Source organism: Poecilia latipinna, unplaced genomic scaffold (genome assembly GCF_001443285.1).
Source record: "Poecilia latipinna isolate Pla-1442-1.1 unplaced genomic scaffold, P_latipinna-1.0 Scaffold2976, whole genome shotgun sequence".
Lineage (NCBI taxonomy): Eukaryota > Metazoa > Chordata > Actinopteri > Cyprinodontiformes > Poeciliidae > Poecilia > Poecilia latipinna.
This window is the reverse complement of record NW_015115592.1, coordinates 1-17,422: the sequence shown is the minus strand read 5'-3', so window position 1 is coordinate 17,422 and position 17,422 is coordinate 1. Positions and strand designations below refer to the sequence as shown.

The 17,422-nt window shown below is 41.5% G+C and overlaps 1 protein-coding gene across 1 annotated transcript in view; it reads right to left on the bottom strand.

Annotated features, from left to right (window-relative positions):
* LOC106939766 (filaggrin-2-like) overlaps nucleotides 1-13,235 on the bottom strand; it is a gene marked incomplete at its 5' end in the record, with an annotated part of 60,841 nt that extends 47,606 nt beyond the window's left edge. The window contains one exon of the mRNA XM_015022304.1: nucleotides 12,592-13,235. Coding sequence (XP_014877790.1) covers nucleotides 12,592-13,235 — 644 coding nt within the window. The remainder of the gene's footprint in view (nucleotides 1-12,591) is intronic.
* Nucleotides 13,236-17,422: the final 4,187 nt, after the last annotated feature.

Genomic DNA, 17,422 nt, shown 5'->3' with positions numbered 1-17,422 from the left:
CCCAGGCCTCTGGTAGAGGACCCGAGCTCAGAGGATGAAAGATACCACCCATGGAGGGTGAGAGGGGAATTTTTTTTATATATATACGTAAATGACTCTTACACTGATCTGTACCCACTTATGCTTACAGTATGAATAAATTCACCTCTCACCTGTAGTTTTTACATCCAGTCTCTGTTTGGAGTTAATTTTACACCTGATTAAACAACAGTGGGGGGTGGGAGGGGACTAAATCTGCTGATGTGGCATACATGAGCGTAGCTCCAAAAAAACTGAAAACGTATGGATGAAATGCCACATGAAGCTCAACTTTTTAGGCAACCTTCACCGACAGCCGGAAGTGCCGAAACCCAACGAGAGCCACGGTTCTTAACTATTCACAAATAAGCTATTAGAGCAGAGGCAAAGTGTAAACGACATTCCCCTGAAGATTTGTTTGGCTGACTTAGGAGGCTGCTGTCTGTCATCTCCCCCAAGGTCCATGATGAGGGACCAGATTTTGGTGAAAAGAGAAAAGTCTCAGACATCAACCACAGAGCGCTGACAGCATGAGACGGAACGCATCTCATTAAAACACACGAGCCTTTTCTCACTGTCGCACACTGAGGCCCCAGCTAAAGAGTTGTTTACCCGTACCCATCAACATGGCTGCAATGACAGAGACAGTTCAGCGGTAAAGATGGCAGTGTGTTTTTTTGATCACACCATGCCTGTAATAATGCTATGCTAATTAATGTGGCTGACTGAGAACAAGCTATCTCTTCAAGGACACCCTCTCTGAACCTCATGTTCTCCCACTTACAATTCCCAGCGCGCTTTTCAGCTTTAGAGCACGCTTATGGTATCAAGAGATTCCCCCCCCCCGCCCCCTCTCATCAGATGTAAGGTAAGACACAGTGCAAGTGCTTTTATTCTTTTTCTGTGTTTGTGTTTTTAAAAGGATGTTTATGGGTATGACGCAGGAGGGAAGGTGGAAGAGGAGAAGAGAAATCTCTTGAAGGCGGGTGGGGAAGCAAAAACAAAAAAAAAAATTCATCTGCGAGACAAAAGAAATGAAAGGAAAACAGGCAAAAATCGCTGACTATAACTTTCTTCCTTTCTGAGAGGAAATAAACTGTGATTATCAAATCAGTAACAACCGTCGTGTCATAAATCATTGCCTATGAAAGAAACAATGACACATCCCTCATTGCGTTTCCACAGCTTTTTTCTGCGTGCCTTTCTTTTCCGGGGACTGCTCATGAATGATTTAAAAAGTGATCTGTTTCCAAGGCTTCGGCTGCCTCAAAGGGAGATAACTCAGGAGGGAGGAGCCTGAGCAAGGTGGGAGGAGCCCAAAGTAAAGGCATCCTGTGCAGAAGCCTGCATATAAAGTATTCATTTATGCTGGGGCTTGCAAAAATATTTATGAACCTTGAACTTTTTTTTTTTTTTTTACCATCGCAAACTTTAGTCTACTTTTTTGCAGTTTTATGAGACAGATTATTATAAATCTGATTATCATAAAGCAGTGTGAATTGGAAGGGAATCAAGTTAAATTATACATTGTTTTAGGAATAAAAATCTAAAAGTATCGATGTGTATTTTGTATTCTGCTCGCCTTAGTCAATACTTTCTAGAACTGTCTTTTGTTGCAGTTTCAAGGTTTTATTCTTCCAATGCTGTTGTCCATGTAGAGACCAATTTTTTTTTGTAGAATAACTCTGAAGAGCGTTCTGTGCAGAGGAATTTTCAGGTTTTGTGACAGATTGTCAATTTGGTAGCAAAATTGAAGTGAGGACTTCGTTGATTTCGTTGTAACAACCTCTCATCCTGTCTCAAATCTTTTGCAGTCACAAACATCCTTTCTTTATTGGTTGCCCTGTATTTATCTCCGTACATCTTTTCATCAACTCCAACCAGCATGATGCTGCCAACCACGTTTCATCATAGGAGCAATATCCTGAGAGTGATGCAGTGTTAGGAATCCACCACACATTGAGCTGTGATGCATTTAAGGACCAGACCACATTCTTCCACGTTTGCTGTCTCCCATATGTTGCGTCTCCTAGACTTTATCAGCTGCGTTCATAAGCTTTATACTGAGATTAAATTAAACATAAGTGTACTTTAAAGATAATTAAATACATCCTGAAAGAAAATGTAACTTATTTAGAGTAAACAATGCTTATTATAGATGTTTTTCTTCTCATTCCACTTTACAACAATGTGCTACCTCCTGCTGATCAATCGCAAAAAAATAGAAAATAAAAAAATCCCCAAATGTAATGTGACAAGCTGTGAAAAAGTTCCACAGGTGTGAATACTTCCACAAGGTTCCGTATCCAATCATGCAGAGAGCAAAGTCCATCAATAATGGAGCAGAAAGTGGTGCTTTCCTTCAATGCGATGCAAGGTTTCAGCTGTATGGATGGACAAATGGTGGCCATGTAAACTGGTGAATAATATTTACAGAGCCTCGCACTGCACATCATTCATCACAAAATCACACAGCCCGGCTAGTCCCCAGAAACTAGGCATTAATCCATCATCTGCCTGCATCTCTTTTCTCTCCTTTATCCAGGCTTACACCTCCCATCCGTTCACCTTCCGTCTGCAAAGGACGGAAAAAGAAAACTTTGGGGTAATTCAAAAATAGAGGGACAGTCTCCAAAGTCAAAGTAGCTCTAACAAGCTCACTGAGACACACACACGCGCACACACACAACCTGAAGGCCCTAAAAAGCTCGGGTGTGTGAGTGTGGGGGGCAGAGGGCAGGCATCTGTTCCTTGTTCGCTTGTGCAGTGGTGGAGCAAGCCCAGAAGTCACAGAGACTCTCCGCTATCTGCCCTGTCGTCCTCATTCATGCTTCCACTGAAACGATAAACCTTTGTACAAGTAGGATTAGCAGCAGAAAGCCATTAAGGGTCTAATTAGTCCTTCCCTTAGGATACAGTGTTGCTGCACACGGGTTATATAATGGTGATTTGCAAGTTTAAATGAGCACGTTTCCACAACAGTTTATCTTTCTTATTAATAAATGGCCATAAATGTTAAGCTTTTACTTTGTTTGTATGTGTGATCTGAGTAATTCTTCCACTAATGAAGATACAGCACCTATGGTAAAGATGGGTTAAATCCCTAAAGAGATTGTTTTTTCTTGTAGTCTGAACATTTCTAAAATAAAAATACTAAGTAAAAGAAAACTTTTATTCGCTAATTTTTCATGGGCAATAAAAATATACTACGTTATTAATTGTTTGGACATCCAGTCATTGTCAATACATTTCCCTTTTAGGGGAAATTAGGTGTGGTTGGAGCTTCTGTTGCCTATCTCCAGTCATTATTGGTTGATTTAGAAACACCATAGCCAGTCATGTGTTTGGGCTGTGAGAGGAAGCTGGAGTACCTGGAGAGAACCATCACATGTACAGGGAGCAGATCCAAACTGCATGCAGCAAGACATCCTGGGATCTGAACCCAAGATGTTCTCGTTGCAAAGCAACAGAGCTACCAGCTGTGTGCAGCTCGACTTCTTGTTTCCCTGGGATAAGAATATAATGTGGCTCAGACACTCTTCAAAATGGGAATGACAGGAGAACACGTCATTTAAATAAAACAGGAGCGTGTTGATCTTTACGAATCAGAAAGAGCTACAACAAAAAAACGCTACTTGCCCAAGCTTGCCAATACCTGCCATCTTGGTAATCAATATTAAAGTGTAATACAGACAACACTGTAACAAAAAAAACAAAAAACAAAAAAAAAAGAATTACACCAATGTTTCTGTTGCCATGTTCTCAAATAGGGCAATAAAGCAGGGAAATAAGCCTCCAAAGTATTTTTGAGTTACTAAAATCTAAGAAACTACAATTAAACACATTTCGGACCTTATAAAAGGAAAAAGCTATTTCTGTCCTACCACCACACGCGAATAAGTGAAGACAGCCAAATGCAACTCTAACTTCAACCAAATGCTTGGACGTTTCGACAACGAGCAATATTAGATGACTCAGGTGGGAATCAAAGAATGAAGGATGCTGAGAAAACCTCATCCTCCCTGCTAAGGCAACAGAGAAACGGTTAGGTCAGGTGAGCTGAAGAGAAGCACATAAGAGAGGAGCCTGGAGTTATAAATATAAATAGATTTTGCAAAGAGGCATATTCAAAATCGTTATTACTGTGCACTTGAACCTTGTCAGAGTTTATAGCAGAAAACTAAGTACTGCATTATTGTCAAAGGGGGATTGTACAAAGTCTTGACATTAGGACTTTTTTAAGTTTGTAAAATAAAAATAAATTTAAAAAAACTTGGTCAAAATAAAGATTGGAGTCTAAGTGAAAGATTATGCCAAATGCTATTAAAAAAATTATTTTATTTTAAAAATGTATACACACCTATACCACCTGGAACATGTAATTTTAATACCTGAGATTATTTAAACCTCAAACACAAACAATTCAAAACTAAAGTAGATTTGCATGCAATAATTACGTTGCACTTAGACGACGCAATTTGCTGCTTTAGTAAAGCCCATAAAACAAAATTATGAACATTTAACATTAATTATTTCAAAGGTCAGTAAAAGATTGCACCGTATTGTCGAAATAATATTTCTTAAAGTCGTTCCATATTCCTGGAAGCGCCACAACCTCTGACTCTGGATGTAAATGATTTTTTAATAACAACCACTTGTTCTGCAATGCTCAGTAGTGCATAATCAGTCTGGTTTTCTTTTCATTTTTACAGTGAGCAGCATGTGAACATCTGAGTTGTGATAAGCAGAAGGTGAACCTGGCAGATCCACTCATGCTTGGGTCTCTAGAGAAGCTGCTGTTTCTACAGGATCCCTTTGAACAGAACAGAGGCTTCATTCATTTTTGTGGGCTGGCATGAAAGCAGCCTCTGTAGTGGACTTTTTGAGACTGCATCTTCTTTTTTTTTTTTAAGCTGGTTTTATTGTTTTAGTTCCACTGTGGGATCTAGAGTTTGTCACAGACACTTTGCAGCAGTTGGTCACTTAAGACGTCCTTCCTGTTGGCACCGACATCTGAAAAGACACTCAGAGACTTGCAAGTCCAGCAAACCAGCTGTAAACACAAACACAGTGGAGGCTGATAGAGGTAAAGTTTTCCAAGGCAGTTAAAGCTTGTGTGGGTTTTTTTTGGGAAAAATGAAGGTTATATAACGTGAACTTGTCATATTTTTAACAGTGGTGGCTTCAATGCTATTATTAATTCATGTTTCATGTGAGTCATCAAAGTTTTAACGAAGAGCAGTATAAGAAAAGTTCTTTTAATTCGAGCAAACTTTAGTTGATGACTTAACAAATCATTGATTAATGGTGTCAGAACTTTTTCTGTGGTTAATTCATTGAAATTAAGGGACGTAATAATTCAGTCCCTAGTTTTCTCCATAAAGACTCCGTACCATGAGAATCTCTCACAAATTTGCTGATGTCTTAAAAGGGCAAATGTTAAGGTTAAAGTAATTGAGGCAGCTAGAACAAGTATGAAGTACAAGCACACCTTAAAGTGACACGTCACTCGAACAGTATAATCTAACCATCGCTGGAAGTGTTGGATTACATCTGCGGTTTATATACGAATATTTGTTTACAACCAGCATAATAAAAATGTTCGAGTAATAGAACTTGAATTCTGAAAACTGAATATAGGCACCAACATCCCACTGGCCAGCAGCTATCGTTACACAGAATTGAAAAGGGTACTAGTGATGCTTTTGAATATTTCACAATTTCATATCTAAGTTTAGTACGTTTAAGGAAGCAAAAAAATATATATTACCACTGGATAAAGTATTACAGAGTGGCTCTGCTTCCGTCTGGACTATAAGCCCCAAACAAAGATGAACACTGAGCAGCGACGGAAAGTTTCCTGTGCCAGTTTGTGAGGAGATGGAGAGCTTAAACCTCTCAGCACATTAGCTCGATCAGCGGGGGGGCCAGAACAGCACAGAGAGAAACACAGACACACAGAGGATAAACGAGTCAAGCAGGCATGAAACAACATGTCTGTAAAGAAAAAGAGAAACTTTGAAAAGGCATAATGTTTGGATACCTCGCTCCCTGCCTGGTCAGCTCTTAACTAATTCACACCACTGGAAAATAATTAGTTGTTGCTTTCAGGCAAGACTGAGCCTACGGAGTGTAATTAGGCGTTAAGCCTACAGAGCACAGTCACTTTGTGACCTTAGCTACTACGGTACAAATGATGGTATTCAGCCTATTTTTAAACAATCCAGTCACATTTATTTATTATTTCTCAAATAAAAGTTGTGGATTTTGCACACTAAGTAAAAATCTGTGTTTTATCAGAGTCGAATTGACACACTTAAATTCAAGGCAGCACTCTCTAAAATAGGCAGCAAGTTGTCCTGAATGAGTTTATCAATGAGCATTCATCAATGAGTATGCCACTTAAGGCTGACTGCTCTCTAATTCTGAGTTTACACAGAATTAGAGACATGCAAGTCTCTGGACAGAGCATCTCTCTGTCCAGAGACACTCACAAAGTAGGTTGTTTGGATATTTCTTTTCTTCTCCACTCAGCAGATGTCAACATATGTAAAAAGTAAAGTAATAAAATTACATATTTTTCACACTCTATAAATATTTCTTCATGAACGTTGCCTGGCTTGCACCAGACCGGCATCGTCTGCCGTAATGGGAGGATGATCAGTGGTGTAATGTGGCACATTTGCTGACTGTTGCTCTTTACACCTGATTCAGCTAACTACCATAACACAGTAAGAGACACTCAGACTACTGGGCTTCTCTTAAATGCCATCTTCTCCAATCAAATCAAATTTAGAAGTCGGGGAGAAGAGAACTTGATGCTGCAGCGATTACAAGCCTGGAAAGGTGGGGGTAAAAAAAAAGAAAAGACAGAAAGAAAAAAAAACATTGCAGACTTTGTCTAGCTCCTCATCCTGCTCCATCTCCTTTCCTCTCTCTTGGCCTTAATCCACTTAGTTGGCTCTTCCTGAGCTTGGAGCCTTTGCTTTATTCCATTATAAAGACCCACCATATGATTTGCTGTTTATTTCATTAAAAATGGCCCAATCCATGACCCTTTGTCTAATCCATAATGCAGACTAGTGAGCCGCTATAGTCTGCACCGCAGTCCGGACAGATGGGACCGAAGGGTGCAGGCATGGAGAGATGGAGGTCAAATGGATAAGGGAGAATTTGAGAGCCGTACTTATGAGTGAGCCCTTTCCCAGCGAATATCATTTCACTGATGTAAATGATGATAGAACTGAGACTTTGCTACTCTATCTTTTGATGGTTGGAGATAGTTTCATATGGTCCAGCGGTGATATGGAAATACCCTCATCTGCAGTTTGAATCCAGCCTGCGAAATGAACATAAATCCCTGGGCTTTTAAAAACTGAAACACCTTCGCTCGGAGCTCATACTGGAGCCGGTGCTTCAGCACATCCCGTTTAACCTTGAGAGAACTGAGCGATGCTGCTGAGTCATTTTCTGTTGACTCGGTCCAATCTGAATCGGTCTGAGTTTGACCTTTCTTTCTGTCTTTGTCCACTTCCAAACGCTTGCTCCACCTTTGGCTGCCGTCTCGGAGCCAGCCTGCTCGACGTTTTCATCTTGTCAACAAATCTCCCACTCATCAACCTAATCTTGCCTGCGTTTGCACCTAATGGTTTATCGGGATCTATATATATTGATAATACTGCTGTATTGCCAGGCCTTGGCCGGACACTCTGACAGCACGCGTGCAAGGGACTCGTCCTGTAGAGGGAACATTTGCACTGATTGATTGGAAGAAAGCTTGTTTTGCTGTCTCTGTGCAGCCTCAATTCAGACCATTAAGAGCAGTCAACTAATAATAATTACTTTTAACCGGGTTGAGTCCAAGCGCCTCAGCCAGAAGCCCGAGGACAGACAATACGGCCAGGAAGTGACTACAACCCTCTATCCATCGATAACGCCGGCATATCTCATTACCGTGGCGACCTGCGGTACACTGCCACTCGGTCCTGATCATATAAAACCCATTTCAGTGTGCTGTCCTCGATGGAGCGCCGGCGTAGTGGATTATTCATTATTCAAATTTTAAGCATTGGAAATCCCAATATGTTACCGAGGCCAGATGAGACGAGATGAAATAGCTTAGCCTTTTGTCCAGAGAGCATTGACTAATCGTCTCGCTCCCCAGAATCAATTTCCCAGCCGTAAGCATCAGACACTCCTGATTGTACTGTACTGTTGAGGACCCCCTCCACCGCCATCACCTAATACCCCTCCCGGCTGCCCAGAATAACTTATTGATCGGCGATAATGTTACGGGAGGTGCGGGTGGCCGGGGCGGAAGACGGACCGGCCTCAGTCATTCTCCGCAGGGCTAAATTTGGGTCCTTTGTCATCAGATCTAGCGCATGCTGACACCATCACCAGCTGTCACCAGCACAGTGTTCTGGTTTTGAAGAAAAATTTCAAGAATTTTCTTGAAAAAAAAATAAAAATAAAAAGTTAATAAAAGCTCAGTAGAGATGCAACAATCTCCAGTTTTGTGAAGTTTTTAACCTGCTGAGGTAACAGAGATTCTCATTTAAGAGCTGTAATATAAGAACACATGAGAAGGGCATTCATCACATTTTTTCTGGCCTTCCTGTCATCTTTTAATAATTTATGCTAGAAGTAGATGTGGTGTCTTATTTTTAAGCAATGACAAAGTGATCATCTTAAGTTTGAACTTGTCACAAATTCAAAATGGTGCACAGAAAAGGTTCTGATCTAAATAGGATAGAGACCAGCTAAGCAACTTTTCCATATAATGTGCAGAGTTCAGCCTTCCTTGTATTTGACGATAATCTCTTGCTTGCATTCAGAATGAACTGAAGCGATGTCTGGACAGGTCGTAGAAAATCTCGTCTTCTCTTTTTTCATACATCTTAAACATTGTGGTTTCTGCGTTAATTTATGACGTATCTTATACTGTAAGTAGTTTACTGTGGGTCTTCTTCCTTCAGTAAGAGCCACTGATCTGAAAAGAAAAATCGAAGTTTTAATTTTTCTGAGTGGCTAGTAACCAGGAAGACCAAACTGAAACGAATCAGTTTGCTATCACCAAGTAAAAACAACGGTGGAATCAATCAATTTCAGCTCTGGGTCATTTCATCTGGTTGAATATTGTATAATGTCAGCGGATGCAGCCAAGAATCAAAAACAAAATTGCTTCGGTGGCTGGTTACAAGATATTTTGGATTTTGCTTCAGGTTTGCCCCCCTGAATATTAGGCTGATAACCTCTCTGTCTCTCTCTCTGATTCTGTGCTGAGCCTGAAAAGTGTCTGTGATCAATACCTACAGGCCCTCCGCCAGAAGGCTGGTGTGTGTGTGTGTGTGTGTGTGTGCGTGTGTGTGTGTGTGTGTGTGTCTATATGTGTGCTGTGTCAGCATCCACTCAGGACTTCATCAAACACTCCCCACACCTTTTCCTCACATGCAGACATGCGTTTACAGACACCCACATCGGTCAATGCCCCACTCAGACGCTCGTTTTCCCCTTTCCACCTTCTTGCTCGGCCACCCGAACGCCGCGCGCGCACACACAGGCGCACTTGCATACACAAATTCGTCCCACCGCACACGTGTCCCAACGAGGCCGTTAAATACCATTCAAATGTCAGCCCGACCGTATTGATTGGAATAATAACTCTGAAAGGAGGAAGAGATGGCTTGTTGATGCTAAGCAGGTGCATGATCGCCGTAACATCGTTCACTGTCACAAAGTTGCCATGTAAGGGTTTCCGGATCCCCTAGCAGAATGTGGATCAGGGTTTACGTTCGACCACCGAGGCCTTTTATTTCTGTCATTAATCATCGTTCGGCGACAGGCACACCCGGATTCCTGCTGAGAGCGGGGTCATTCTGAGAGCCCTCTGATCACGGCCGCTGGGTGTGCATGTCAAAACCGGAGGGTATGTTCACCACTGGGTGATTTTTGTTTCCTGTCATGTATGATTGCAAGAAAAAAAAAAGATAGATGTTAGCACATTCTAGCAGTGCAGCTTGCAGAGTTTGAATGCTATCCATGTTCTTATTGAATTTTTTTTTTCCACACAAGTGCAAAACTGAGAAGCTAGACTCTTAGCGTTTCCCATTCGTATATCTTATTATGCACTACATCAGCAAATTCTGCTGAATTCATGTAAGAGCTTTAGATACTGATTCCATGAAGAGCTTATTAAACAGTCAGCAGTACATTGTAGAAGATTAAAGTGTAATGAGATGTAAGATGTAATTGCTTTTGTGTGTTTTAACTTGTACTTTGCTTTTCAGGAATTTTAGCAGTGCATAGCTTATTTCTGTTAGTTTGACAAAGCATAGCTTTTCAGACACCATCCATTCATCCATACATTTTCTGTAACCAGTTAATCCTGACCAGGATCACCAGAAGGTCACGTTCAAGAGGAAAATACATTCATTTATCAACCATACACAGACTAACGCCTAGCAGCCATTTAAAGGATCTCCAGTTTACCAAACATTCATGCTCAGGGATTCCTGAAAGGGTGTGAAAAACCTTGGAGAACATTCAAACTTTGCACACAAAGACGTCAATCAAGATTCAAACTGGTAGTCGCCTAGCTGGGAGGAAACAGTGCAAATCACATATCCACTGTACAGCAAGGAAGCAGTGGTTACCACATAATAAACAGATACTTTGTGGTAACTGGTCTGATTTGACCAGATGGGAGAGTTAATGACTGGAATAAACCAAGAGTAATCGTTTGTTGCTCTTTAGTGCAATTAAACGTGTTCAGAAGTTAGTAAAACCAAATTGTAAAGGAAAAAAGGGTTGTTTTTGGTAGTTTTTCATTTATTTTTCCGAATGTTTCCATCATGTAACAAACGTACTTTACTAGAAACATCAGGTTGTACTCAATCCTAGTCCTCCATCTGATCAGAGTATTTTTAAATGATTGTTATTGGAGTCTCTTGATAAAGCCAGCCATCCTGAAGAGCTGAAACTTTGACTAATACATTTCACAATGTTCAAACCTAAGGATTAGTTTATGGGGTGGTTGACAAACATCATGTAAGATCTTTTTTTCCTGATGTACATTATGTGTCGAATGATCAACAAGTCATATAAAAACAGAAAGCAAAAAATATCAGCCAAGCATTTCAATAAACTAAAACTTAACGGTACAAATACATCAGTTTGTGGTAGACAGTAGGTATATGTGTTAAATTATATGAATGAAAAAGTTTTTACCAGTGATGTTTTGCTAATTTATGCGACACACTGATACCTACTTTCTTAACCAAGTAATGTTGCAGCATTTTGAGGATGTACTGTGGAAACTACGGTCGGGACAAAGTACCCATCACTGTCAGAAAAAAACACTGCAGTGATTTTAACTAAATATCAGACTAGAGACCTCGGTTTCTAAATGACACTGATCAGTTTTTTAAGACTCAAAAAAATCCCTAGGATTTTCATCAAATGTCTCTTTCACTGAAGAGTTTCTGCTTGTCTGGGTAAATGTTTTTACAGTGCTATTGTTGTATCTTAGATAAAGAAGCAAAGCCTTTTTATGCTTTTACAACTGAGCGTTTTACAAGATGCTGTCTGCAAAAACATCCAAGCACCTCAAACAACAAATCTTTTATTGAACTATTTAAAGAGTGTGCTAAAAGAGTCTGAAAAGACCCTAAATCTAGCAGCAAGAAACTGCTAAGTCGGCAACACTGTAACCTTACAAGCTTTCTTTCTTCACTTAATCAAGTATTAATATGGGGTGTGTGTGTGCGCGCGTGTGTCTTTGTGTGTGAAGGACAGAGACAGAGGGCTGAACAAGTCTCAACCAAACAAGATTTAGATATTTTCTACAACATAAAGTAAAAATAGGTCACACAAAAAAATTCCCATTCACCCTTACAAAGTAATAACAAAACACAGATCTTTGATCAATTGTCATATATCTGAAGAGTTTTTTAGGAGTAAACCAACAACACATCCATGCAAGCTGTCCATCTCAAAGGTAATTTTAAGATCGACCCTCCTGTGGTCCTAGCAGGCCGCTTCAGGAGGAGTGTGGCAATGTCATGATAGGACAGCGGGGAAGTGGGGAGAGAGGGGTGTCCTGTCAAACCAGCACTTTCCGAAATCACCCAAAAAGAATCTTGCAAAAGCGCACACGGAGTCAGTGCGACATTGCCGGACCGCGCACTGAGTAAAAAACCGCGTAGGCTCTAAATTGCCCCGTCTTAACACCATGGAAGGGTTAAGGACATCTTATTGACAACCAGGCTGCTGTCATTGATCTTCACACAGATCATCAGTTCATCTAGTTGCAGCAAATAGAAAAACTTTTTTACACAAAAGAAATCACTTTACCCAGTCATTTGTTTCATGTCTTATTATGACCAAACTGCAAAAGTACGAAACGGCAAAATGACCGGCGACATCCCCACCTTCTTCCTCGCTCAATGTATTTCTTTTTAAATATCTAAAACATTTTTGCCGGTTTTTGATACATAATACGTCTGTGCTTGATGAAACGTGTAAATCTGTGACGGTAAAGGTGCAACAAGTAAGAAAACATTTACTCCTCACCTGGCAGGAACCTCAATGTTGGAGATTGCGTAGAAGTACTTGAGCAGGTTGTCTCTCTGGACGTAGGTGCCTCCGAGCGCAGGCCGTAGCAGCCTCATCCTCAGGTTGGTGAAGGTAAAGAAGTCCCTCAGTCCCTTCATACTTTCCATGCGGGTGTACAGGTTGTCCATGTTCTGCAGACGGGGGCCTGCAAACAGAGCAAAGCGCTCCCTCACCTCGAACTTCACGTTCTTATCGTTCTTGGAGCCGACCCAGCGCGAGTACTGCTCAGTGCAAATGACCCGTGTCAGGTTTGTGGGTGAGAGGTCACGCACTCGTTTGGGCTGCATGTTGAAGGCGTCTTGGCAGTCGTCAGCGTAGAACTGGAAGGGTTGCCAGGAGTGCCCGTGGTCCATGGACTTATCCAGGACCATGATTGTGGGACGGCCATATTCAAACGTGATCTGGATGTCGTCTGTGAGCTCCAGACTCTTGTTCCAAGACATGGTGATGTTGGCGAGTAGGGGCTCTGGATGTCGACCCCAGGTCACCGTCTGCCAGTAGGTGATGAGGCCATTGCGTTCACGGTCCTGCATCAGCTGAGGAGGGTGAGCCAAGTCTGGGTTGGAGGCATCACACTCATCGCTGCACAAATATGGGTTCTCCTACAAAAGAGATGCAGACAAATCAGAAAGGTAAGTAAATAACCAGAACCTGCTGACTCTAATTTGATTAAGCTATTGACAAGAAGTGCAGTTTAGGATGTTTTCAGGAAGCAATGACTCATTATGCACTCAGGTGGTCACCTATATGACAAAAAAAAAAAAAACTAAAATAAGTTTCAGTTGAAGTACAAAATGCTTTGGTATGTTTTAGACACAACTCTCTCCTGCAAGCCCATGTTACCATGTAGCTAGATTTATGAACTTGCTCCAACAGTGTCCAAAAATAGAATATAAACTAACCCATTTTTTCCACCAAAACAAAAACAAAAATCTTAGTAAGGCAGACCCTGCCAAGACACTTGGGAGGTCTGAAAAGTAAACTTGCAAAACAACACAACACAAAGTGTGAAGGTCAGGGGGATCGTGCATCATCACCGTATATGCATGGGCAGCAGAGTGCTGCTGCACTTTAACTCTAGAGGATTGATCCTCCACTTCCACCGATGCCAAGACTTTGAAACTGCTGCCCTGCCACACAAGCAAAAGTCAACAGGATTATTCACAGAGCCCCGCAAGCCTCTTTCCACCCGCTGCAAGAAATGTCTTTTACTCTGATTGGAGATCTTCTTGTGCGACCTGGAAAACAATTTCATCACCCACTTACTCATAATTGCATAGCCCAAAAAATGCATGGAGTCTGTTGCAATGCTAGGACGCTATTACGAAATGGTAATCTAACCACTGCGGTCGCAAATATAATCACCCAATGAATTATTTTCGAAAACAGCTCTGTCTTATTATTGAAGTGTGACACTCGCGTAACAGGGGTTTGTGACTGAAAGACTCACAACGGCTCAGATTAGCTCCAGCGTTCACATAGCTGACTGTAATCTGCCAGTTTTCTGACAACCCCTTCAAAACAGGAGTCAAAATATTTGCACAAAGAATTCCCAGAGATCTGCGCTCATCTCTCTTGATGCTTAATTTGCTAAATTCAGCTCGGGTTCTGTTTGGTTTGTATTACATACAGACGGCTCGTTGTATGCCCCCAGGAAGCACTAATTACTTTGATAAGGGTTATTATTTTCTCCCCTATTTATTAAAGTCGTGCTGTCTGTCGAATGAGTCAGTTCGCATAGGAACTGAGTCATTCATATGAAATGAATGAGTATTGATATTAACATTTCTGAACTTTAAATTCTCTTAACTTAGAGCTTCTTACATCTAAATTTAAATGAATAAGTTTAGGTGTTTCTATGTTTCCACATGTTTTGTTTAGGTCCAGAATATTTCTTTTTTCTTTTACATTGATCCAGGTTTCTACACTTGTCCTCTTCTTTCATCACAGGAGATATAAATGGCCATTCTTAATTTTATTACATTGATCAATAACAGTAGTTTGCAAAGAAAATTTCCTTTCCCTCCTCTTTCTCCACTTTTTGTTGTCTAAAAATTATGATTGCATCTAATGTATAAAAACGCCACAGCCCACCTTGAAAAAGCCGTTTTTATAAAGTAAGGATAACTAGGCTGGGGGAAAAGATGTCCAAATAAATATTTAAATAAACAATTAAATACACAGACTTAGCCACAGCATATCAAAACAAAAACATAAAAAAAGTGACAGGCTGGAGAAAGTAACAAAATTATCCTGCAAATATTCAAATAAATATCAGCTTTGAGACAAGTGAAGACACAATGGCAGCTAGACAGCTGTGCAGTTAAGACTGAACTATTTTGTTTTTGATTTAGAGTTAAAAGAATCGTAGATTTATTATGACTCCCTAATTATGGAGTGATCTCTTAAGCTTGAGGAGGAAGTTCAGAAGGCTGTTCATGGCAGCTGCCAAGGAAAAGTGGGGCTTCTTGCTTCCCTTCATGCACCGAGACACAGGCTTTTACATTGTTTTTATAGAAATCACGTAAACTGATGGGGGCAGCCAGTTGACTGAATACGAACACAAAGAGTGCAATGTTTTGTAGCACATTCTGCAATTTTAACAAAACAAATACTGGTGTTTTCAAGCCTTGGTTTTTGTTAATCACGATGATATTCAATGTGCGGCAAATGGAAACTAAAAAAATAGATAATGTATGCCCTTGTTGCGGACATACCTTCAACACAATTTATGGGTTTTTTTTTTCCCGGTATGTTGCCTGATGTTTGAAGGAAGTGCAATTTTATGAAACACGTGGAAATGTATTGTCTTGCAGCATAAGTAGTTCCATCCATTTTCTTTACACCCTTGTCCCTTAGTGGGGTCGGGAGGGTTACTGGTGCCTATCTCCAGCTATCGTTCCGGGCGAGAGGCAGGGTTCACCCTGGACAGGTCGCCAGTCTGTTGCAGGGCAACACAGAGACAAACAACCATGCATACACACACTCACACCTAGGGGCAATTTGGAGAGGCCAATTAGCCTGAAATGTTTTTGGACTGTGGGAGGAAAGCAGAGTACCTGGAGAAAACCCACCATGCACAGGGAGAACATGCAAACTCCATGCAGAAAGAAAGACCAGGGCCAGGAAGTGAACCCAGAACCTTCTTGCTGCAAGGCAACAGCTCTACCAACTGCGCCACCTAGCATAAGTAGTTATGTTGCACATTTAAGACAACAAAGTGGAAAAAACCAGTCAAATTTTTTTGGACTGTGTGAAAATATGCAACCTCAGCGTAGAAAAAAGCACCAACCACCACAAGTCCATGCTGTTGTTAAGTTAGCTTATTTTTTTTTAATTATTTTTATCATATGTGAGTTACAACTAGATAAATATTGGATCACAAACTGATGCACTACTAATATAAAAGTGAAAAAAAAGTAAATTTTAGTTTGATGAAGCTGCAATTGATTGCCTACATTTTCACCCATAATTTGTTTTTTGACTATCAACCTCAAACCCCCGGCGGCCTTTAAAAGGTGGATGCAACGTTTCCTTTCACATCATCGACGGTAAATGGCGGCAGAAATCAGCAGGGTGCTTTAACCTGCTCAAACCAAAGCGCACGCTAACGAGCCTTCCGGATATCTGTTTGCAGTGCAGGTTTTGCATGGAAATGTGAGTACTGCTACATGCTGAGTAAACAGATGGAGAAATGTCGTGGGAGTGGCCAGAAAAGTGGAAACTTTTGGGGTGATTTTTTTTTTTTTTTTGCAACTATTGTGAATTTCAACTTTTTTATTGCCTCCTTTCAGTTCCGCGCGGAGGCTGAGCGGTCAATTTTCAAAAGATCTAGGTGGAGTATCACATGAAACAGCAGTTTCTTCTTTATGATGTAAGCTGTAACGTGAAAGCAATACGGCGTCATATTGATGTACCGTGCGAGCGTAGATCATGTGTCACCGCTTCTTTGCAGACGTTCACTTTTCCACATCCGGAGCCGGTGAGGGGCAGCGTCTGTTGGTGCTGCTCTGGCGGGAAAGTGAGCAGTCACTCAAAGCCACTCTTACGGAGTAATACCGCAAAACAAAATGGGGGGGGGGGGGGGTGGAGTTGGAATCCTGTGAGGCTAACGTTATAAATCATCTGATTTGTGGTGACAACGCAGAGCGGGAAAACTCTGAACAAAAGCAAACGCTGAGGTGGTGCTGAGGAAAGCTGGGCTCATAATGCATGTGAAGACACACAGCTGTGAAGCGACACTATCTACACGCCGCAAACTGCAGATGATACATCTCGCTTCACACCGAAGCCACGTCGCAGCATTGTTTACTACCCGATAACCCAATTACCCCCATTGCAGCGACTCCGATAGAGTTCACTGTCAGCACAAACACACTTAGGATGGTAATCTACCACGCACGTAAACAACTGCAAACAGACAAGGTAATTAGAGTCAGAAGAGGAGGGCTGCTGCGGATGTTGGGAGCGCGACTAGCTGCCCCGTCGGAGGTCCAGCTGCGCCTGTTAGCGCGCCTCCCGACCCCGCTCCAGACAAATGTTTACACGCTTGGAAGCGGAGCTTAGAACGCTGTTGTTCTGGAGGTGACCCTTGACCCCACAAATCCTATTGAAATTGGCCGCCCTGCCATCCTGTCCCAGATACACAGCGAACTCCTTCCAGGTTAGCGCTCGCGCTCTCACAGGGGAATCCGCCGCACGGGAGCAAAGCCGCCCCAGATAGCACAGAATGATTGAAACAACATTGAATCAATGTCAGCCAGAAACATTGAATCAACGTTGAACGCTG